Raw genomic sequence first — 24,040 nt, forward strand, 5'->3', positions numbered from 1 at the left:
AGTTCTGTGAATAGATGCACTGTATGAATGGGTGAATGTAAAACTGTACTGTAAAGTTTTCTGAGTGGTCATCAAGACTAGAAAAGCGCTATATAAATAAAAAAATACAAAATTCCAATAAAATTAATATATACAATATATTTTTTCCATACAGGTAGCAACAGGAGGCCAAAAGGGAGATTAAAAGATTAAATGCTAATACAAAAACGAACCCTGTGTTTACCTGCATATCAGTCATTGCTGTTCAGAGGCAGAGACCCTCACCCAAAAATGCACTGCACTACAGGAGCTGACTTGCCCCCCCCCCCCCCCCCCCGCTCTGCTCCCAGCTATATATATATCTCCACCCTCACCATAAAAGGATGCGACTGCTGCTGGACACTCTGGCAAGGGCCAATATTATTTTTGTTGTGTAGACCACAGCCCTGTACGCACCTACCTGTGGGACTGCTGGGATATTGACCTCGAAGTGTGGAGTTGGACCATATTTTCCTTTAAAGCTTTTTGAGTCCGAGGGGTTTCGTCTGGGGTAAGTGCGACACATGCTGTGCAGGGATAAAATGTGATAAGGCTGGTTGTGTTGTTTCATATGTCTGTGTAAGCATGAGGAGAATGTGCCTGATCGCCTGGATCTTAAATCATGTCTTGCAAAAACTCTTTGCAAGTAAATTTAATTTCTCTTGCTGTTTTCTTTTTTGATCAAGGGGATATTATACATTTTTCGCTGGAATGTTTTCATTACGCTTATGGCACGTGTAATGGAGCCAGTTTTTAAAAAGTCATGATGAGCCAACAGTGTAATAACGATAAATCAACCTGCTCTTGAACATCAACTCACCGGACAGATAAACAAATAGGTGAAACTCGTTACCAAGAGCGGCCTGCAGCATGTCTGGATCTTTACCGTTCTACCAGAAGCACCACCGCCACTATGACCGTGGCTACCGCAACAAGGAGACGGCATCTAAAATGAGCCAGTACCAGTCCAGCAGCAGCATCAGCAGCAGCAGATACTTTGCGGGCAGCAGTACCTCCGCCACCAGCAGCAGCAGAGGGTAAGGAGCAGGAGGAAGACGATGAGGAGGAGGATGGAGGGGCCTTCATCAACCCATGTCTTTGTCACAGGAAAGCTCTACCTCCCCACCACCACCGCCATCCTGTTAACACCATCACCCCAAATCCAACTGATCAAGTTCACCTCCATCACAGTCACACGGTCGTCTTTCCTGCTCTGCTGACTCATTGACAACCAGTAACCTTCATCGTCTTTTCACTTTCTTCAACCCTCAGTTACACCTGAGGATCCCTCACCTGAATCCTGCACGACCATTGCATGTGGGCTGATATGAGTCCAGTCTGCTCTCATGCATGCCGACCAACTAATACAACCACAACTCAATGGAGTTGGGCAACATAACAGCTCTGAGCAGGATACCCTTGTTAGATACACTGTATGGAAAGTTATGGTATAGGGCATAGACCGAAATAGACTGTTGACCGGTGAATACCAATGATGTAGGGAGCCGTGTCCTCTTGAAGACAGGTCACAATCTTTCTTAAAAGATCTCAAAACAACGAGACACACATTGTTTATTTTTTTTTACCAGTGAACTTAAGTTATCCAAAGTGTTTTCAACAAAAAACAAAACAATCCCCAGTTTTATTGAAGGATACAGAAGCAGCAGGTTTCCTTTGCTCGTGGTTTGGCAAAAGAAAAGACACACTGCTAGCCTGTTAGCCAGTTGTTTTTATTGGTCACACGTAATGGATCAAAATTATTCATCGACGTTTGCTACGTAAAATTAATAAAACTTTTATATGTTTCATTTTGAGAACATGATTTGCACTCGGGTTGCATCAGACAGATTTTCATTGGCAATGGTGTGAAGACAGAAACTCCCATGATCCAACGCTTCTTCACCACATCACCAAACTGAGTCTTTTGAAGGTCTTCACTTTCTTTAAAACCTGATGGTATTCACATTGATTATCAGGTCTTAAAAACTTGATTGCTTTCTGTAAATATCCAATAAGCAAGAAGACAGTTGTTGGCAGTTGGGTTTGAGATTTGTTCGCTCCCTGCTGAATGCACAGTCAGCTGCCTTCTGTTTACATGTACCTGGTTAAAATCTGTTGATAGAAGGAAGATATGTATTTTCAGATTTCCTGATATTTAAAGGAGGACGTGTACTGAGCTTTATCTTTTACACCAGGATTCTGGTCGGTTTACATGTAACAGTGTCTTTAAATACTCTGGCCTGGAAAGTGTGAACAGGTCAGAAGGCTTAGGTTCTACTAACATCTGATCTTTACTCTGATACTGTGGAGTGCTGGGCAACACACCAGGAATCTGTGCTGCAGTGAGGAGAGGAGGATTATGATGTGACGATGATTTAACAGGCAGGGTGGTTATAATAATGTGGTCACTGCAGAGAATCATGAACGTTTCATTGGCTTCACCCGTACATAATAACACATCGTCACAGCCCTGGTCCTGGAGAGTCAAGTGGATGTACACGGTGTGAGCTAAATGGACACTGACCCCTCCTGCCCCCGCCTCCTTATCGTGTTCATGTTATCTCACACCATGAGCTCCTACCCCCGACTCTCCAGTACGACAGATAGTGTTTCCCCTTCCTGCAAAACGACAAAGTGAGAGGAGTCTGACCTACATTCTACATGCTATGAATATTTCATAGCATTTTTCTAGCTTAAACACAAATTGATTGCCAAGTGAAAAGTACAGAGTAGAAATTAAGATCAGAAGCCTATCTCTTAAAATCCATTAGGACAGGTGAAATTTCCATAAAGTAATAAATTGTCTTCATTTATCTTGGGGCAGTCGTACATTGAGTTGGATTGATGCAACATTACTTTGAATGTAGACTAAAGTAATGTTATAAACGTCGCATTAAGAGGATGAAGCTCAGTATCAGTTGTATTGAGGATCTGGAATCCTAATGGACTATTGAAGGCAGTTGCAGCAGTGTTGTCAGGGTGTTTTAATGATTCAGTAATACTCGTTTTCAGTTGTCTTTGATATTACAATCATGACTAAACCATCCACACCTCCCTCCCATTGAACACTAATCCACCACTCATCTACACCTGACCCGAGTGGCACCTCCCACATGTTGATGCCATGTTATTTGTTGCTCTGGCTGGCTGTGAGCCAGGCTGATGGTATTCTGTGTGTCTCAGACTTAGACTGTCTGGGCTGGAAGAGAGCCGACTGAGCCCCATACCCAAGAGAACCAAGCCAACTTACTTGGCTGTGGATAGAGAGAACCAAATCATCGGCTATGTAGTGCCTATCTTCAGGGGCAGGTAACAAAGTTCTCGCCGTCTGAAAGTGGAACACTGAAAATGCTGCTCTCTTGAAGTTATTTCAGTTTTAATATTATTCCTTACTCCCCTTCAACATCGATCCACGCGACTCCCAGTCAAGAGTTTGCTACAGGATATTCGGATACAGAGGAATCAAGGGTGAGGGACATGGCCCGCAGGGATTTGTTCAGCAGTGGCCTGGAGATGGAGAGGTCAGAGCTGATCTCCAGGAAGGAGGCCATGCGCGAGTCAGCTGATCGCATCTGTCTGAACAAAAGGGTCAGTGAAGGGGTTTCAAGCTGTTTCAAGGTGCTAGAGGAAGACACAGTCTTTTATAAAAATTGAAAACACATCTATGACACTGTCGTGACATCATTGTTTGATCTTGATTTGCTCTGCGACATTAAAAGTTAGCTTTTCTTGCCTATGACATCATCGTAAAGAATTATTATGGGAACAACACAAACCGACGGACATGACGAACATCAATGTGACATCACTGATGTTGTTCTCCTTAATGACATCACAGAGGACATCGTCCTTCACGACAGCATCAGTTAATTTATTACAGAAGTAGATCATCTAGCCCATCACAAAATGTATTTTCTTTACGACTCCATTCTCAAGCATTTCAAATGTATTCAGCTACGTAACCCAGTCAGGTTATCTGCATGGTTGTGTATCTGAACAACTAATTGATTGCAGCATGTCTCAGGAACGCCAAGTGCCTGTGGCTGAGTGGTCGGGTTTACTATTCCTTACACAAGGGAGTTATTTAAGACTGAGTGATTATGTGAAGTACACAACCATTCACTGATCATCATAAAAGCCACAGTGAGCTCCTCACTGTATTTATCTGTCTGCCCTCTGCCAGATATCTGGGTGACAAATAACTCAGGAGATTGTGTATCTTGAGAAAGAGGGGAGGAGTTGTCCCGTGGGTGTCATCACATTATGTGCTGAGTTACTGGTCGCACAACTAGACAAGACCTCAACTCCACTAGCTATTCATAGAACAAAATGAACAACACTTTGTCACACTGGTACTGTGACACATGTAAAATGTGCATGTGTCATTTGTAAACAAGTGAGGATATGATGGGAAAGCTTTGATTTTGCTTCAAGCATGCGTTCTGAATTCTGAATTTTTTGATGTTCAACAGTTTATGCTCTGGAAACGTCCAGTAGCCCTGAGTGACTTACTCTGCTGTCTCTAGATCCATGATAAAGAGGAACACTCCAAGCGTATGAACGAAGACAGCCTGATGCATCCCCCGGAGTTTTTGATTAAACCTCGCTCCCACACTGTGTGGGAGAGGCAGTGTGTGCGGCTGCACTGCACCGTGACTGGTTGGCCTGACCCCCGGGTCGTCTGGTAGGTCACCAACACACAGCGGACTAACACACAACCTCAAGTCTGTCCTCTGTTCTCTCAACAACATGCTTCTTTCTTAGGCTCATTCTGTTTTCCATTGCTTTCCTTTTTTTTTGTTATCCTTTTCAAGCTTCTTCCCTTTGTCTTTCCTCTATCGTGTTTTCTGCCTCCCTCCAAAAGGTACAAAAACAATGTGGCCATTGAATCGATTGCAAACCCTGGCAAGTATAAAGTTGAGAGCAGATACAGCGTCCATTCACTGGATATTAACAGGTGGGTGTAGCATTACCTAAAGTAAAGGCATCTTGTAACATCCCTCACATTTAACCACCTTGACTGTGTCTTTTGTAGCTAGTCTGGATCACTCTCCTGGATCATAATTCTTTACCACTGATTATTTTAAAAAGGCCTCTGGCATAATATCTTTTTATTTCTTTCAATTATCGAATGAACAATGAATCTCAGATATTTATTTCGGGTAGTTAGCTGCAGCATTAGCGACATTGTCAACCCGAATACTGTCCAAAGCAAGAAACAACGCAAAAAACAACTAGAACTGGATGCCCCGATGTTACTCCTAATATAAAGAGTAGAACATCCGATTTTGTTATGTTCTGATTTGTATTAATATGACTAGATGTCCATCTCTCTACTATCATTTGAGACTACGGCGAGGCAGTGGATGGTAAAAAAATCCATAATGATTTTACCATCCTTACCAACCCTCTCTGCCTGTCTCTTAAAAAACAACAAAAGAAAGAAAAAGCATCTACTGCCTCTTTAAAATGTCCTTTTAATTTTAAATGTATGAAAATATACTTTAGAGTACAATGCTTTGGGGATATTTATTGTGGTTCCCATCATGTACAGCACACATTAGAAACTTCAATGTTCAGATATTCATACCCAGTGGTACAAATGACATCACCAGTCGTGTCTATTTATTGCTGCAGTATTCCTGGCCAGGAGCTATGGAACACTTCAGAGTCAGGCCTCACATAGTCGGTATTATTTACATGGTTCAGAGGGCTGAGGTGTGTGTGTGTGTGGGGGGGGGGGCTCCGTGCACACAAATCCTTGAAGAATGTGTGCATCATGGACATTGATCACCTGATCCTCTGCTCTTTCAGATGCGATTTTGATGACACAGCTCAGTATCACGTCTCTGCCATGAACTCCAAGGGGGAGCTCTCTGCGTTCGCCTCCGTTGTTGTTAAAAGTAGGTTTTGATGAGCCCCAACTTCAGACCTTAGTTTTCCCACAATCACCCTTATACTTAAATCACGATAAAAAAACAGATCTATACCCAAATTTTGATATTTTGTTAAACATTGTACATGCCGTCCATCAGTAGAGTTATATGTTAATATATATTTGTTAAATGTATTAAAAGCAGCCTCTGCTATTCTCCACAGGGTTCAAAGGTGAAGTTGATGAGTACCTGCCAGCTCCCAGACGTAAGTGTTTATTCACTGTATTCATTGTTCTTATGTATATTTAACAATGAATTTTCCAGTAGGGTGTAAAAATTCTCCGAAACAAGTTGAAAGACACATACATTGTAATTGTATTATTTTGCTACTATTAAAATTCTAGCATTTGGCAATCACCTAGTTCAATCTTTTGTCTTCTGATCAAGAGACGTCCACAATTCATTCCCCTTATAGCTCTGGTTTGTTGTCCACCAGTTCTTTAGCTCAACTGCTCAACTTTCGTCCCCAGCTAAATGTGCTAACTGTTGTCTGTCTCCTGTTATCGCAGCAACAAACCCTGCAGACAGTAAAACCAAATGAATGAGCTCAAAGAAGCTGTGTGATCTGTTTGTTATTACAAGTGATCACTTTTGCTCTAATTTGGTTCAGTGTTAAAATTATGCCACTTTTACTTTGTCTTTATGTATATTTTTGTTCATCTTAAAGGTCCAGTTTGTAAGATTTAGATCTATGGGCAGAAATTGAATTTCAAATAACTCTAGAGATGTTATCACTAGTGCGTTTCATCTAAATTGTACAAATTGTGGTGTTTCATTTACACCATAATGAGCCCTTTACATTTACATCTAGAGCAGGTCCTCTCTACGGAGGCTGATGTCACTAAATTCTACAAACTGAACCTATAAAACATATATCTAATCTTTCAGTATCTAAGAAGATGTATCTGTTTTTAACATTTAACGGAGATCAGTGGGAGCTTCTGCACTAACAACCTTTTGTCTCTCTGATGCTGCGGGGCGACAATGCAGGGGCCAGTACTCAAGGTAACAGGTTCAGAGGAATCTGGTTTGTTGAAGTTGATGCTTCCTGCATGGCCACTCACTGTAAAGTCCACAGTGTTCTCCAGGAACTGTGAAGTTTGATCTGAGGGTTCTTTCAGTGTTTCTGGTAGAGAAACAGCCTGTGTTCCTCATCAATGTTGCTAGTGGGCAACATTGTAAGATTAAGTTGTCCTAGTTTATACGCAGAGAGTTCCTAATGAAGCATTTTGCAAACCCTGGCTTCAGGGTGAGAATAGATTTTAGTGCCATTTGAGATTGTTTGCTATAATTAATGAACGGAGCCGTGGAGTTGGCTCAGTAAGCTCCTCCAGGTAAACCAGGGGGAGGTGACTGGCACAGCTGACACTGGTCACACCCCCATTGCCACTGGAGCCATGGAAGAATGTAGCAAACTTTTAAAAGATAATATTACTTTTCATTTTAAAGTATTCATCCTGTATACTCTGTGGAATGTTTTTATTTTTTATTTCAGCATTTTTCACTTGCATTTGTTGTGCTTCACTGTTTTTGGCATGTAGGTTGTCCCACACACTTTTTATGAGCACTGTGTTGCACACCTCTGATCCACGTTTTTTTCTTCTTCCTCCGTCTTCTTCTTTTGGATGTGATTTGATCTGCTCCCTCTTTTTTATTTAAGAGACTGTTTGGTCTTTTCACTTTTTCTTTGACTTTAGTGCACCAGTGCAAACTCTGACTCTGCTGTGTCTCGCTTCCTCTGTAGATGGCCCAGTGTCTGAGTATGGCATCAACTTCCAGACTCACATTGTTGATAAGTTTGGTGTGTCGTTTGGAAGAGAGGGGGAGACCATGAGCCTGGGGTGCACAGTCGTCATCTACCCGGCCCTGCACCGCTACCAGCCAGAGGTCCAGTGGTACAAAGACGGTGAGTAGACAATTAAGGGTTGTTTGTCTTTTGACTCCAGCAGCATGATGTAATTTAGACTCACATGTTAAAGCCCTTTCAAACCTGCTTCCTATATTATGGGCTCTAGAAAATTGGTTTAAAACTCTTGTTTTATATAAGACTTAATTTCTGTCTTTGGTGTTATTTTAACCTTCCTAACATTCACTGGTGTGTTTTCCAGATGTTCTGCTGTCTCCATCTAAATGGTACCAAATGCACTGGAGCGGAGAAAGAGCCACACTGACGCTCGCGCACCTCAACAAGGAGGACGAGGGTCTCTACACCCTGCGAGTCACCACCAAGTCGGGATATGAAACCTACTCCTCCTATGTCTTCGTCAGAGGTGAAGGAACCTTAATTACACCCTAAATGAGGCATTATGATCTATTCGTATGATTCTACATGTAAAATCTGAGGGATAACATTCTTTATGCTGTGTGTTCAATGCATAGTTTCAACGCACCTACATTTCACATCATGAATATTCCCCAATTTGTCTGTGACTTGCCCAGGACCCTAAGGACTTTGACCTCTTACCCTTGTTTATTCAGCGGCATGCTAAATATCAAGCCACCAACAATGCCTGTTCCAAAATCCTTCTCCAGTGCCCACTCAAGCCCTTAATTCCTGAAAATGTTGTGTATCTAAGAAATCTCCCCTCAGACATTTTAACTGCAACCATCAGGCAACACAAGATAAATACAACCCCGTGGCCCCGGCTTTGTTTTGGTCAAGTGATGTTATCAGACCGAGGTCGAAGTCACAAGAGGAAGTCCCCTGGTACCTCGTGACCGAACGGCATTTAACGGTCAAAGTGTTGTGAATGTGAGTGGCTGGTTTTAAATAGGATGTCTCCAATAGAGACTCTGCAAAGTGGCAGCTCCCTGGCATCAGTTTGAATGTCGTGGAAAAACAGCGAAGCTTATCTCTGCTGCCTTCAGAGACAATCTGACCTTTCAGGCTCCGAGGAGCCATGTTCAGTATGAACATGCTAGGAACTAGACCCCAGTTAAGAAGAAGCCTGCACAGAAAAAAAACACTGCATGATCCTGGCTATTCTCAGAGAGCTCAGCTGAGGAATGACTGTGGGCACAGAGAGATACTGTGAATATCTGCTTCAAGGAGAAACAATAGGCTGCCCACTTTCCTTCCTGCGCACTTGTTCCTTCAATGAGCCAAAAACATCTCTATAATTACTCTTTCTTGAATTGTCCAATCTCTTCCACCTTCCAGGGAGCATGTTAGATAAAAATAGAATATAATGTTGCTGTTTTTGCCTTAAAGGCTGTAACAAAGGCTACACTCTCACACACACACACACACACACACACACTGTTTATACGTGCTTTTCGGTTATGATGCAACTCATGCCTGCAGTGACGCCTCTTGTAGACGGCCTCACTTTACCTTGATGCTGCTCATAAGAGTCTCCGCTCTGATCCCCTTTCACTCGGGGCTGGGCTGCTGCTAATTCGGTCCCCCTGCCACCGACTGCTCTAGGCTTGTGTTTGACTCCAGGACCCAGAGACATTCCTGGCATAGAGCCCTGCAGCTACACAGATAAACTCAGGGCAAAACGAAGCACACTTAACAACTAGAATGTTTAAGTGTAAACTGTTTTGTAGTTGCATCTTTGGGTCAAAGTTGAATAAATGTAAAAACTAGAATGAAACTCATATTCAAAGAAAGTACTCCCCATCCCTCCATCAAGTTTGGTTGAAATCAGTTCAGTAATTTTAACATAGTCTCGCAAACAAATGAACAAACAAAACCAAACACAGGTGGAAACCTCCTTGCTGAAAAGACACCTTAACACAAAGGCTAAGCATGTAAATGAGAGAAGGCAGATCTTTAATAATCAGGTTTGTTTCAGATTCTGATGCTGAGATGGAAGGCGCTCCAGGAGCCCCTCTGGACGTTCGCTGTCTCGACGCCAACAAGGACTACATCATTGTCACTTGGAAACAGCCGGCTGTCGATGGGGGCAACTCCATCCTGGGCTACTTCGTGGACAGGTCAGTCAGGGCGTTGCTGCCTGAGCTGTGCGTAAGTCGTTGATTTGAAAAGCTGTTATATGTGATTTAAATGGTTAATATGCATTTAGGTGTGAGGTTGGAACCAACCACTGGATCCAGTGCAATGACACTCCGGTCAAGTTCGCCCGTTTCCCTGTGACCGGTTTGGTGGAGGGTCGCTCTTACGTCTTCCGCGTGCGTGCTATCAACAACAGCGGCATGAGTCACCCGTCCAGAGTGTCCGAACCAGTGGCCGCCATGGACCCGGCTGACCGCGCCCGCTTGAGAAGTACAACTGAACTGCATGTGTGATAGACGCTATCCTCCAACTGTCCAACAGCTTTGTTACTTGAAAACCGTAGAATAACAGCAGTAAAATATTATATATCTTATAACATTTAAGGTTTTACAACTACAATGGCAACAAATACAATTCTCTGCAGAATTACTGATTTGAAAATGCACAAAGTAAAGACAATATATTTAACATGACAATGATAATGATGTCTTTGCTGACAGGTACTTCTGCTCCCTGGACCGGCCAAATCATTGTCACAGAGGAGGAACCTGCAGGTAGGATATGAACATATTTATAGCCATAAAACCCAGTGACAAGACTGCTATGTTACCTTATCCTTTATATCTTGTGACCAACAGAGGGCATTGTTCCTGGCAGACCTCTTGAACTCCAGGTGACGGAGGCGACCAAGAATTACGTGGTGCTGAGCTGGAAGCCGCCAGGAGAGAAAGGCCTGGAGGGAGTCATGTACTACGTGGAGAAGGTAAATTATATTCTTACGTGTTACGGTAAAATCTGAAGTAAATAGTCTAAACTACTCACTTTTGCTGTTTGGATCAGTGTCTGTATGTATAATGGCTGACGGATTGATTCTTGTGACCATGTTTGTCAGTGTGTGTCGGGCACAGACAGCTGGCAGAGGGTGAACACAGAGATCCCAGTCAAGTCCCCTCGCTTTGCGTTGTTCGATCTGGCCGAGGGGAAGTCCTACAGCTTCCGTGTCAGGTGCTGCAACCCTGCCGGGGTCGGTGAACCCTCCGACCCGACGGAGGCCACCACAGTTGGCGACAAGCTTGGTGAGAATCCGTACATAGACCATAAATAAAGATGGATGACGCATCTTGTCTTCCTCCCATTGAACAAGCAAAAAACTACTGAAAAGAACAATTAAGCGGGAAAAATGTACCTTTTGATCAGTGCTCAATGTCCTAACCGCTAACGTGGAGGAGGTGAGGCTTAGTTTCATTCTCAGTTCAAGTATCTGAAACATACTTTGATCTGCAGATATCCCATCAGCCCCAAGCAAAGTAGTCCCCATCAGAAACACAGACACATCAGTCGTCGTGTCTTGGGTAGCGTCCAGTGATGCCAAAGAGTTAGTTGGGTACTACATCGAGGGGAGCATCGTGGGCAGCAACGTGTGGGAGCCGTGCAACAACAAGCCCGTAAATGTGACCAGGTAAAACGTCACCTCGAATTATTGTTTTTAATCCGGTTATCGGCCTTTAAGATTAACTAAACATTTACATCTATGTTCACAGGTTCATCTGCCACGGTCTGACGACGGGAGAGAAGTACGTGTTTAGGGTGAGGGCAGTGAACGCAGCAGGGCTCAGCCAGTTCTCCCCAGAGTCTGAGCCTGTGGAGGTGAAGGCTGCTATTGGTGAGTGAGATGTCGGGTTCATAGCACAGACATGGTCATTTCATTTTGAATTAAACTTAACTTTGGTTAGAAAGGGATGTAAGATTCAATATTTTTCTTGGTATTTTGCTGCTGTTGTTCTCTGAGACATGTCTTCAGCTGTTTTTATCATCAGCATCTACTGTACACCCCCCCCCACACAATTTTTCCCATCATGGTCCCACCCCTTCACCCTGTCACCTTATTTTGAGTGATCCCCCCTACCCCCCCACCCTGTTCAGCCGCACCTCCACCCTCCTCCCACCTCCTCCACCTCCTCCACCTCCCTGCTCAGCCTGAGTCAGGACTTGTAGACTTCAATGTCACACACCACCCACCCCACCTCCATTACCCTGGTTCCCTCATCCGTCCTGGGCACAAAACGTGTCGGCAACCCCACGTGGTGCTAAAGGTATCAAGGCACACTCTCTCCCACCCTCACCGGCACCTTTAAAAGAAGTAAACTCTCTCCTAACCTCTTTCTAAGCAGCTAACCTGGCAGTGGTATTGTTCTGTTGAGTAATTATCTGAGTTATGAGATGATAAATTATTTATTAAATCAGTAAGAAATAGTCTGACAGTGAGAAGCTATATTTTTTCTTCTAAATCAGAATTAATGGCTCAGACACAGAGCAATTACTCACGTGTGTGGCTGTAGAGGGCGCTGCTGCACAGTTAAAGTTATATAGTGTCCACTTTAAAGAACAGTGTTTTGCACAAGTTGGGATAGAATTAATGTAATCAACAGAATTCAGTAAAAGAAGAGTAACTAAACATCTTCATGTTATCAAGATATGATTGTACTGAAAGTCGATCAATGATTATATTGATCTGGAGCCTGATTCCAAAACAAACAATGCAAAACAGAACAAAGCTGCCTTTGTAGTAATTGTCTCTTTCTAATCTCCTGCACGTGTTCCCTAAGTTCTCTTTGCATTAAAATTAACACAACTCTCAAGCTTTGGATCTCACTCATTCACTGGTCGACTTTGTGCCACATGATCTGTTTCCATGCACTTCGGCTGTTCTTCTTCACGCAACTGCATGCTCTCATAAACCTACCTGTCACATGGATGTCACTTTTTGATCATCTTGTCTTCATTTTTCACTTCCAGTCAGATGAAGACATTTTACTGAACGTGATGTAATGACTATAGATGTTTTTAGTGTTTAAAGCCTGTTTCTATCTTGTGGGACTGAGATAAGAGCTGTGATTTCTTGCCTGTTGTTAAAGAAGCCTCTTCTGCTTTAACTCCTGTAGGGGGCGGCATCCGTCATGGTGTGTTGCCGGAGACTGGGCCGGGGGGTAACGTTGGCCAACTAACTGAGCACAGGCCACGCTGGACGGGCGCGCATGAAACTGTCCAGTCCTCCCCTGACACTAAGCAAAAGTGCAATAAAAAAGCTCAGACTGACACCGGAGCCAGGGAGGGGGCCGGGGCGGCTGGGCCCGACCCCTCTGAGGGTAAAAACAAGGGGGCAAAGAGAGGCAGTGTGTCCCAGGCCCCTGACCTGGCAAAAGACCCGGTCCCAGAGTCCGTGTCAGGCTCGGTTTCTAACCCAAACACTGACAAAGACACAGCTACATGCTTAAAGCCAGTCACTGCTGAGATTCAGGATGTAGAGACAGCCGACGGGCCTGAGGCAGCACAGGCACGTAAGTTCTCTGTAGAGGCTGACCCGGAGCCAGCGAGGCCGAGGAGGGAGTCGACAGGTGAGCACCTGTCACAGATGGAAACCCTCAAATACAACAACACCCCCCCCCCCATAACCCCCCCCCTACAATCCAATAAATACTCTACTCTGACTTTCACAATAAGAGTTTCCGATGTTCCATCAATTCTACAAGGCCAAATAATCAATAAACAGAAGGTGTTCAGCTCTACTGGTATCCTCCAATCACAGGTAAGTCTTTGTAAAAAGCAGCAAACCGTAACTGGTCACTACAGTCACGCTTGTCAATGCTGGACGCCCACTTTCCCACCACCTCCTGCACTCGGTGGTCTGGCGTCAGTCAAGTGGCGCCTGGGATCTGCCACCACTTTGAGCACTTTAACACGTGAACACACATGTATGTCACATGGAGCACAAGTGGTTTATCCAGTGAACTCAAGAGCAGGACACATGTGATATGAGACCTTTAATGCGTTTACGCGTTCAATTGTATAGATGGAATTATCAACCTATTTCTTAATGTCCCTCCTTCAACCTACTTTCTTTCTATTTTAAATTATTAAGAAATATATAACATTTTGGAGCACATATGCCGCTTTTATTTGTTGCCGGGAATTGGTTGAGGTAATCTTTTCTTCTTCTAAGTTCTTATGAAGTGTCATTTTACATGTTGCTTTTGACAAATAATTGGAATTTGGAAATTTCAAGTGGTTATACTGGGGTTATTTCTCAGATCTTTTACCAGCTAAACGTAGGGACTCCCTGGTTGTCACATGTTTCTTGTGCAGAGCGTTTATGAGAAGGTTATTAAATGTGTGTTTGTTGGATTTGTCATTTTCCGTTTTCATGCTAGGCTAGCTACACATTTAGCATACAAAAATCTCGTCTAACTCTTGGCAAGAAGGATAATTTCCAATATCTTAAATGTTCAATTATGTTGAGGGTTTGACGATATTCTATTAAAGCAGATGTTTGTCTACCACTGTCTGTGAAATTATGAATAACCCAGATAATGAAAAGAAACTGTGTTGTAGTGTAAACTGAATCATTTCGATAAGACGTTGAGGCCAAATGGCATCTGCATGTAAAACTCACCAAATACATGAATTCAATACACCGAGGGTTTTAAATTGCTGAAAGCAGCTGGACTGAGGTGTGATCACAGATGGGATTTAAAAGTGACTGTAATGTTATACTTTCCCATGACATCATCGTGTTTGTGGTGTTAATTTGAGATTTCTGTCCTCTCAGCCTCCCCTGCTCCGCCCTTTGGCATCAGCGTCCTGGAGTGTGTGCGTGACTCCATGGTGCTGGCCTGGAAACAGCCGAGCTTCATCGGCGGTGCTGACATCTCCGGCTACTTCGTGGATTACCGTGATGTCATCGATGGCGTGCCGGGGAAGTGGCACGAGGCCAACATCAAGGCCATCAGTGAGAGGGCCTACAGAGTGAGTATGGAACACCGGTCTCAAGTTTAAAACCAATATGGATGTGGATCTTAATGGAAAACAAAATGTGTCTTTTTCTTCAGGTGTCCGACCTGATGGAGAACAGGAAGTACCAGTTCCAGGTGCGAGCAGCCAACATGGCCGGTGTTGGCATCCCGTCACTGCCCAGTGACACCTTCCTGTGTGAGGAGTGGACCATCGCTGTGCCAGGTTGGTTCCACCGGCTGTTTCTCCTCCTGACAGAAGGTGTACTCTGCTGATCTGCAGATCGTTATCACATTTTCCCATGTGTTTCCCACAGGACCTCCTCACGACCTGCAGGTGAGAGAGGTGCGCAACGACTCTATGGTGCTGCTCTGGAAACCACCTGTGTACCAGGGCCGCGATCCGGTCAATGGGTTCTACATCGACATCAAGGAGGAGGACGCCCCGGTGGAGGCGTGGAGAAGCGTCAACAACAAGGCCACGGAGAAGACGTACATGAAGGTCGCCATCACCTGGAGTCCCTCTCATCATTCATGGTCACGTGTCTCTGAAGCTGGTGTGTAATCTGGTTATTTGTTATGTAATTTCACAGATCAAGAACCTGAAGGAGGGAGAGGTGTTCGTGTTCCGGGTTCGTGCTCAGAATAAAGCCGGTGTCGGAAAAACGTCTGAAGTGACAGAGCCGGTTTCAGCTGTGACCAAACCTGGTAGGAGGAAATACAGGCGATATGATGAAATGATATATAAATCTCTACAGCATTTCAATAACATTTCTTTGTGGTTTCAGGCACTAATGAGATCGTCGTGGCTGTGGATGATGACGGCATCATCTCCCTGAACTTCGAATGCTGTGACCTGACCCCTGACTCCAAATTCGTGTGGTCCAAGAATTACGAGGAGATCACAGACCCCTCCCGCTTGACTATGGAGACCAAGGGAAACAAGTGAGACGTCCGAAGCCGAGAGACCCTTTGATTTACACACGGTTGTTCAAATTTATAATACTGTGTTTTCCTGCAGATCTAAAGCTGTCTTCAACACACCTGGAGAGGAGGACATTGGCCTCTACTCCTGTATCGTCACCCACACTGATGGAGCTTCATCCAGCTATGATCTCTCTGAGCAAGGTAGGAACACGTACAAACAATCATTTCAGTTTTTATCTTTTCCTAAATCTCTTTTTATTAACTTTCTCTTGTCTCTGACAGAGTTGAAGAGGCTGCTGGAGGTCAGTCACGACCATAAATTCCCCAGTGAGTACTTCAGCCTCACATCCTCTCACTGCTGTGTTTAGGACTGGATTGGTTTCTCTGAGCTTCTTCATTCCCCCCCTTCTCTTCTATATATTTAGTTATTCCCCTGAAGTCAGAGTTGGCTGTGGAGCTGCTGGAGAAAGGCAGAGTTCGCTTTTGGCTGCAAGCCGAGAAGATTTCCGCCGATGGCAAAGTCGATTACGTGTTCAATGAGAACCTTATCTCTCAGGGGGAGGTCAGTGAGCAGCAAAGGAAACTCATCTTCATCAACAACTGGTTTTCTTTTCTGTGCTAAATCCACACTCCTGAAGTTGTCCTCCTTGTTTTTTGCAGAAATACAAGATGAACTTTGACAAGAGCACCGGCGTGATCGAGATGATCATGGATTCTCTGACCCCGGCGGACGAGGGCACCTTCACCTTCCAGCTGAAGGACGGGAAAGCCACCAACCAGTCCAGCTTGGTGCTGATAGGAGACGGTATGTTCGGCAAAAGAAAACATCTCGGAAAGGTTTCTGGTCCAAAGTAGTATACAACCAGACTCCAGCAAGACTTCTGTGCTTCATGATAATGAAACTACATCAGGGGCTTGAAACTATGGGAAAGTCAGTGGGTATTTACTCACTTCTCCGGCATTAATATATAATATATAGAAATGACTGAAGCCCAAATGATGGTTTACGTGTAGCTGGCAGAGATTCAAATCTCAGTCCAGAAGATCCATACTCTCTGGACACTAGAGGGCAGTAAAACACTTAAGAAGGCACATTGTCACCCAGGATCCCAAACTATAGCTGGATAATGTAACCTGGATTGAAACCGATTCACCAGAATCAAGAATAAAATATCAATGTTTTAAACTTTTTTTATTTGCAGTGTTCAAGGGGCTGCAGAAGGAATCAGAGTTCCAGATGAAAGAGTGGATCAGAAAGCAAGGTACGTTCACAGTCACTGGAAATTAGAGCTTTAACTCACTAAAATTATGGTTTTCTCTTTATCATTTTAATGTGCTTATTATTTGATTGATTAAACAAATTGAAAATAAATGATTTCTCCTGTCAACAGTTCATGACCCCAAATTCCCTTTACAATCACTATTTAGAGAAAATAAAAAAAATGGTAATTTTGGAAAAACTGGAACCAGCAAACATTTGGAATTAAAATACTAAACACTTCGGCTCTACTGAATGGTTCTTAGTCTATATTTGCATTTAAGTGTATGATTTCCATCCTCATAACTGCCGTGTTTGTTCCAGGTCCTCACTTTATCGAGTATCTGAGTTACGAGGTGACGCCCGAGTGCTGTGTTGTGCTGAAGTGCAAGGTGAGACAGACAGAACTTTCAAAGAGTTTCCACGTCTAATATCTTGAATAAAACCCCATGAGACGTTCCCTCACATCCTGCTGCTGTGCTGCGTTTCAGGTCGGCAACGTGAAGAAGGAGACCTCGGCCCTGTGGTACAAAGACGGACAAGAGATCAAGGCAGACGAGCATCTTGGCTTCACAGAGGGAGTGCTCAAACTGGAAATAGCTCAGGTGAGGATGTGAGAGAAAAGACGGCTGCTTGAAGTGTGAACTGATGTGTGTATATATATTTATACATGTGGATTGTAAAGGGTGATATCCTCTGTTTGTATCTTTACTTCTTTAATGTAACGGTTTTCTTCTTCAACAACTGAGTAAGAGGACGTAAGTTATAAGATAAAAACTAATAAAAACATTTACTTTACTAATTTCCTTCTTCAGCATTAACTTTGATCGACATTAATAAATGTAACATACCCATATCCCATAATGCCATTTCACTTTCTCTCTCTAACTGCTCTGTTGTCCTCCCTCAGCTCTTTCCTCTCAACCTTGATTCAAACCCTGTCCTCTGTCTCCTCTCTCTCTCTCTCTCTCTCTCTCTCTCTCTCTCTCTATCTCTCTCTCTCTCTCTCTCTCTCTCTCTCTCTCTCTCTCTCTCTCTCTCAGCTCTCTCTCATCCTCTGTGTCGTCTCTAAGCGTCTGTCTGTCTCTCCATCTCAGTTTAACCCATTAACATGATGTAATGTGTCCCATTTCAGTGTGACTGCCCGGCAAACACAGCCGACAGCGACGTAATCTGGAGAGAGATAAAAGTTGGGATCAGTTTTCTGTTGTCGCCATCGCTCATTTCTGGTTTTGCCTGAGAATGCTTTTTGTATTTTTTATATATATATATATATATATATCTGTTTGTTTGTTTGTCTGTTGGCTTTTTTGCTTTTGCGTCGTATATATGTGTTTTCTGCAGCATCCAGAGCAGAAGAGAAAAAACTTGTCTTTTCTCATGAATACAAACATTTTCCTGCACAAAGTCTCTGTGACGCTCAGTGTTGTTTTTTTTTACGACTGAGGTTAACTTCATTGTTTTTCTCTCTGTCAGATTTCCAAGAAGGATTCCGGTGTGTACGAGGTCGTTCTGAAGGACGACAGAGGAAAGGACACGTCCACGTTGAATTTGACGGATCAAGGTGACCTTCAGTGGAGAACACACTCACACAGATGTGACTTAACCCTTCTATATCACTTCAAATGATCAAACCCTCTTGTTTTAAAGGTTTCAAGGACTTGATGAATGAAGTTTTCAGTTTTATTGGTAAGAAGAAACCTTTTGTCGCTTCATAATGTTTCAGCCGATTTAAAACTTGTTCTTTTACCGAAAATAAAAACTTATGGTGTTTTCTATACCTGCAGCCAATTCCTCCACTCCACTGAAGATCACAAGCACGGACGAGGGCATCCGACTCTACACCTTCGTCAACTTCTATAACGATTTACTCCAAGTGACATGGCACTACAAGTTAGTCCTCCATGCACTATTATATATATAAAAGCAAACACATTCACACCTGTGTTGAAATGGATTAGCTGTAAGCGACTCTAGCAACTAGAATTTCACATGGACATGTTTGTCACTGTCCTCTCGTCTGTGTCGTCTCCCTGACAGAGATTCAGCCATCTCCTTCTCTGACCGTATAAAGAGTGGCGTGGTGGGGGAGCAGCTGTGGCTGCAGATCACTGAGCCCACAGAGAAAGACACAGGCAAATACGCCATCGAGTTCAACGATGGAAAGGGAGGCCTGAGGAGGACCGTGGAGTTGTCTGGTCAAGGTGAGAGTGAGAGTGTATTTATAACCTCCTGCTCCACAGTGATGTCATACATTTACTGAGTTTACTTTTTAATCTCTCTTTCACATAAGTCTGAATTTAAAAGTTTTAGCTTTTTAATTTGTTTTTATGAACATTCACTGACTTTTTATGCTTATACTACATCTCATTTAGCCAATAAATAAATATTAAGATTCCTGACGTTTGTTTTGCAGCATTTGATGACGCTTTTGCGGAATTCCAGAGACTCAAGTAAGTTATTATCCACTTGATAACCAACACATTATGATGGGTGGTTTGTTTTTCTTATTTGAGGAAATAAATGAATTGGTTCTGTATGGTGCAGGTTAAGTCTTAAGTTTCACTTCTAAGCAGCTTTGATGTAATTTGTTGTTCCCTCTTCTTTTACCTCCTCAGGTCCGCTGCTGTTGCAGAGAAAGGTAAGAAACACGGTGTTCACAGCAGCTGTTGGTTTGTTTCTAGGCCTGATGATGAACCATCATCAAGACCTCGCTGTTGTCCACTTTTATATTAACAATATAATGTTTTATATGGTTTTTAAAAGCTATGTTTTTATTGTGACTTAGACTGAAAAATATGAGAAAACAACTTATGGATCCAGGGCGTTGATTTATCAGAAGTCTTGAAATATCACTACCGTCACAGAACAGGAGCTTTTAAGTGTGCACATCTTTTCAGACTATAATTAAAAACACATTTCATATTACTCTGATTCATTCTAACATATTAAAGCTATCAGAGAAATTAAAATGTTTATTCCGTGTATTAAAATCCATGTTGTTTCTTTCAGGTCGTGCTCGAGTAGCAGGAGGTTTGCCTGATGTGGTCACCATCCAGGAGGGCAAGGTGCTGAAATAGCAAGCAAATTCATATGTGTCTTATAAACTGATCAGCTGACAGTTTTTCCAAATGCTTTAATATATTTGTAATAACTCTAATGTTCGGTATTGTTTATTATCTGTGCCTCAGGCCCTGAATCTAACCTGCAACATTTCGGGCGACCCCGTGCCAAAGGTCACCTGGCTGAAGAACGACAGGGAGATCACGTCCGACGACCACTGCATCCTGAAGTTCGAGTCCGGCAAGTTCGCCAGCTTCACCATCACGGCCGTGAACACGTCGGACACCGGCAAATACAGCATCCTGGTGAAGAACAAGTACGGCACAGAGAGCGGGGACTTCACCGTAAGTGTCTTCATCCCCGAAGCGGCGGCCAGCAAGAAAAAATAGAAGCGGTCCAAATCTCGTCGTAAATATGTATAAAAGAAAAAAAAACACTGGAAAAAAAATATTTAAGGAGAAACAAAGGTGTGAGGATGTTGTGAGGTGTTTGTGTAGAATTTAAATTTAACTCTAGAGGTGCTAAAATACAAAATGTCCAACAGTTTGGACAGTACTACGAAGATTTGATCCAAAGAATCTGATTGAACATGAAGAGGTATTAGTGAGAAATGTCACTCTTGCAATTTTAGTTCTTGTTTGTGTAAAGTTGTGTTTGTGCAGAGAGGCACGTGTTGGCTTCTGTTTGCTGTAGAATAGTAGACGACACATTAGTTGAAGATAATGTCGTGTTGGTCGGACGCAATCTGGAAATCTGGAAAACAAATCCTGAAGTCAGTGTTGAGTGAATTTTAAACCCATGTTTTATCCCATTTGCCTCAAATTAAGTCGACTTACTTGCTAAAGCACATGAAAACTTAAATAAGCGGAGCTACTACTTTTTGTTCATGTCCTTGATATCAGTCTATCAAGGACAAGTCTTTACAGTAGGTTTTTTGTAATCCTGAGAATGAACCGACAAAGGGACGGGGGTGAAAACATCACCTCCTTGGCGAAGTTAAAAATGAAAGAAGAAGACAGTGTTTACAGACAACTTTATCTAAATCTCAAAATCACAAATGGCTTTTCTTTAATCCCTGTCCCCTCTAATGGGATTCACTGTCACAAAGAACAATCCACGATTCACCTCTATTGGCTCGAGCTTGTTGGCTAATCGGGTACAGATCATCTCTACAAGTTCCTCACACTTCTTGTGTTTTGGGCTTTTGGAGAACAACCTTTTAAAATGAAGCAATTTAAAGTCGGCCGTGACTCCAGAGTCACTGCTGGAGAAAAGGTTGGCTCCTAACAAATTTGTTGCAAATGGACTAAAACGTGGTTCTTTAATGAAACGTGTCATTTCATCCGCCCTGTTTTCTGTTTGTTCCATTTGATTCACAGTCACTTGAATGTTGTCATCATGACGTCACTTCCCTTGTTTCATGTCTGTAACAAACACGTCAGCCCCCCCGTCAGCTCATCAGCATCATTATTATTATTATTATTCACCGCTGTGATGAGTTCCCCTTCACTGTGCACCATGTCTCCTTTACTCATAATGATGATGATGATGATGCGATGAAGATCATCATGCTGATTATTTCCTGTTCTACCTGTTTCTTGATGAGACTAATAAAAAATGAGCATGTTCTCCCCCACTTCCTCCTCCTGCTCCTCCTCTTCCTTCTTTCTGAGTCGTCTCACTTTGGTCTGAACCCTCCGCCCTTCACCTTCTCACTATTCACTCTCTTGTTTCAGTAGATTCCACCCTTTTCTCCCCCCCACCCCACACCACCATTTCTGTACACTCGGACTCCCTGAGGATCAACCACAAGCATGGAGTCACCAACCCCCCCCCCCCCCCCCCACTGTAATCCAAACCCAAACCCCATATTAGTTTATTGTTCATGGTGCACTTCACTGATGGTGCGTTGGAAACTCGAATAATGTGACATTCACGTCACTCTACAAATAAACGGTAGAAATATACATGAAAAATATAGTAAACTTTATTATATAGCATTTCCAATGCTTAAAATGCAGCTCAAGGTCCTTTACATTAAACAGAAGCTTAAAAATAAAACGTTCTAAGACCAGAAAAGACAGAAAAAGGGTTAATATGTGGAAATATGTTCTATCAGATATTATCTGAAACTTTGTCTTTGTCTCGGCCTCTTCATCCAGACGAGTTACAAATCTTTTTTGGTTTCCTCCTGTCAGAGAACATGTGGATTAGCAGATCCATGTCTCTATTTAAGTTCACTGACTGGAAGTTATAGACGATGTAAAGCAACAGTGTTTTCACAGCAGCTCTAATAACACACAGAGTTAAAGGGGCACGGGTTCTCACGACAAAGTTCTTCTTCTATAGACGACAAATCTCTGCAGGAAGTCTGTGCAACTGGGGTCATTTGGTGTGGAACATGTGGGAATTTCCCAGACAGTGTAGATGAAACAAATACATTCTCAGATTGCATTATGTATTGTTTATTCATCTTATTTGTCTTATCATGTAACTATTGTCATGATGGAGGCCTCACTGTCTAAATCTGCTTCTGGTTGAAATTGTATTAGGGACCCAGATACGATTACATTTAACGTAAACTGAGGAACACTTTCTTTAGCATAATAATATAAAATAATGATTATAATATAGTCTTTTAAACAGTAAATGGTCTAAAAGTCGGTGTGGGCTAACTGACTTTTTGAATTTGATTATTTAGGTCAAAATAAAAAAAAAATCCCAGGGGGCTTCTTAAATGTATACAACGTAAAATACATTGTATTCCAAGACCCTTCATTTGGAATATTAAGAAAATCTGTTTCAAAGAGAAATCGTGTGAAAAATATGATTCCCTACAACACACTTTTAAAAATGAAATGAAGTCACATGGCTAGATGACTTGTTTTATGCAAGATTCTTGTATTTACTGTGATCAAGTGGATTATTTTGACAATGGTAGATCTGCCCTCATTGCACTTCATGGGTAAGTAGTGGACCACAATTCTATGGCTGATGGTTGAGTTTGCTTATTTGTTTATGATCTCACGTTTGCCTCCTTCCAGCTGGAGACCACAGAGGGGACGCCTGACCAGGGCGTGACGTCGTACTGGACCGACCCAGTGGGAAATGTGGTGTTTGGCCCAAACACTCCCCAGGAAAAGATAGAGATGCAAAAGCGAAAGGGTGAGGGGGAATGAATCAGGTTCATAAATGTGTGTGTGTGTGTGTGTGACATGTTTACTAATGATTGTTCACCTGCATAATCTATAGCTAAGACGCCCCCTGTGAAAATGAAGGAAGACAAAAAGGAGAGAAAAAGTGAGGAACCGGAGGGGGAGCAGAAGAATAAGATGAAAGTCGATGACGCTGCAGAAACAAAAGCTTCAGATTCAGCCGACCAACCAGAGGCTGAGAGGACACAGCCGGAGTGAATGAGAAAAGCATTAATTACTCATACATATAAGCATTATCTACAAGTTTGATGTGGAGTTGTGTTGTGTTTTCAGTGATCTCAACTTTGATCAGGTCACAGACTGTTTCTACTGTTTTTCAAATCTTTTTGATCTGGATTTAGTATCTGTCAGTTTTATCCTTTTCCTATTTGTTTGAATAAAGAAGCTGTTAAAAATATGTCTGGACTGAACTCATCTCACTTGCTGGTATAAGGTGTTTATAATGAGATTTGAGAATGCACAGGGTTACACAGGCTCAGAGGATTAAAGAGGCACAACACTCTCCTGTCGGAGAGAAGAACAAAGCAAACAGGAGAAATTCTTCAGGTGAAACAGAGCAGAATTGATTCAAATCAACAAGTGTAAAAAGTTTCATGGGTTCAGTTAAGATCATGGAGCTGCAAGAGGAACTGCTGCCCCTCAAACACTTAGACGTGTGTATGCAGATATGGTGTTTTACAGTTTATACAAATTCTTCTGCTTTAATGAAGATTATTTTAATTCCAAATTAGCTTCATTAAACATTTTACTGGATCAGAGCAAATCAAATGATACTTGTGGTGTATTCTAGCAAGAAAGGGGAAGATAAAAATAGGAAGTAAAAAACAATAATTTGGAATTACATTAACAAACAGGATTTGTTACGTCATCGTGAC

At 42.7% G+C, this 24,040-nt stretch overlaps 1 protein-coding gene across 3 annotated transcripts; it reads left to right on the forward strand.

The window, feature by feature from the left end:
- The first annotated feature begins 387 nt into the window (after positions 1-387).
- On the forward strand, positions 388-23,562 carry myom1b (myomesin 1b). Of its 3 annotated transcripts, XM_062379458.1 has the most exons (40): positions 414-529; positions 846-1,055; positions 3,202-3,327; positions 3,444-3,606; positions 4,545-4,702; positions 4,883-4,975; positions 5,833-5,921; positions 6,118-6,159; positions 6,945-6,959; positions 7,699-7,860; positions 8,063-8,224; positions 9,755-9,896; positions 9,986-10,185; positions 10,416-10,469; positions 10,554-10,678; positions 10,808-10,991; positions 11,200-11,374; positions 11,457-11,578; positions 14,522-14,718; positions 14,802-14,928; positions 15,020-15,204; positions 15,296-15,410; positions 15,491-15,647; positions 15,724-15,830; positions 15,912-15,956; positions 16,055-16,191; positions 16,290-16,434; positions 16,832-16,891; positions 17,212-17,279; positions 17,379-17,492; positions 18,364-18,451; positions 18,538-18,576; positions 18,675-18,780; positions 18,928-19,091; positions 19,304-19,340; positions 19,506-19,528; positions 19,900-19,955; positions 20,079-20,294; positions 22,995-23,115; positions 23,203-23,562. In XM_062379458.1, the coding sequence occupies exons 2-40, from the start codon at positions 889-891 to the stop codon at positions 23,361-23,363; spliced, it is 4,647 nt and encodes a 1,548-aa protein (XP_062235442.1). In that variant the 5' UTR covers positions 414-529; positions 846-888; the 3' UTR covers positions 23,364-23,562. The 3 variants fall into 3 exon arrangements, with proteins under 3 accessions (XP_062235445.1, XP_062235442.1, XP_062235443.1); XM_062379459.1 differs by lacking the exon at positions 6,945-6,959; XM_062379461.1 differs by lacking the exons at positions 846-1,055; positions 3,202-3,327; positions 3,444-3,606 and having other exon boundaries at positions 388-529.
- Positions 23,563-24,040: the final 478 nt, after the last annotated feature.

Source organism: Platichthys flesus, chromosome 21 (assembly GCF_949316205.1).
Source record: "Platichthys flesus chromosome 21, fPlaFle2.1, whole genome shotgun sequence".
Lineage (NCBI taxonomy): Eukaryota > Metazoa > Chordata > Actinopteri > Pleuronectiformes > Pleuronectidae > Platichthys > Platichthys flesus.

Excerpts from the sequence above, each read along its gene's own strand:
- myom1b (XM_062379458.1), top strand. The coding sequence starts at position 889 with ATGTCTGGATCTTTACCGTTCTACCAGAAGCACCACCGCCACTATGAC. Across the intron at positions 10,186-10,415 it reads TGACCGCGCCCGCTTGAGAA|GTACTTCTGCTCCCTGGACC; the intron begins GTACAACTGAAC and ends CTTTGCTGACAG. Across the intron at positions 16,192-16,289 it reads ACCTTATCTCTCAGGGGGAG|AAATACAAGATGAACTTTGA; the intron begins GTCAGTGAGCAG and ends TGTTTTTTGCAG.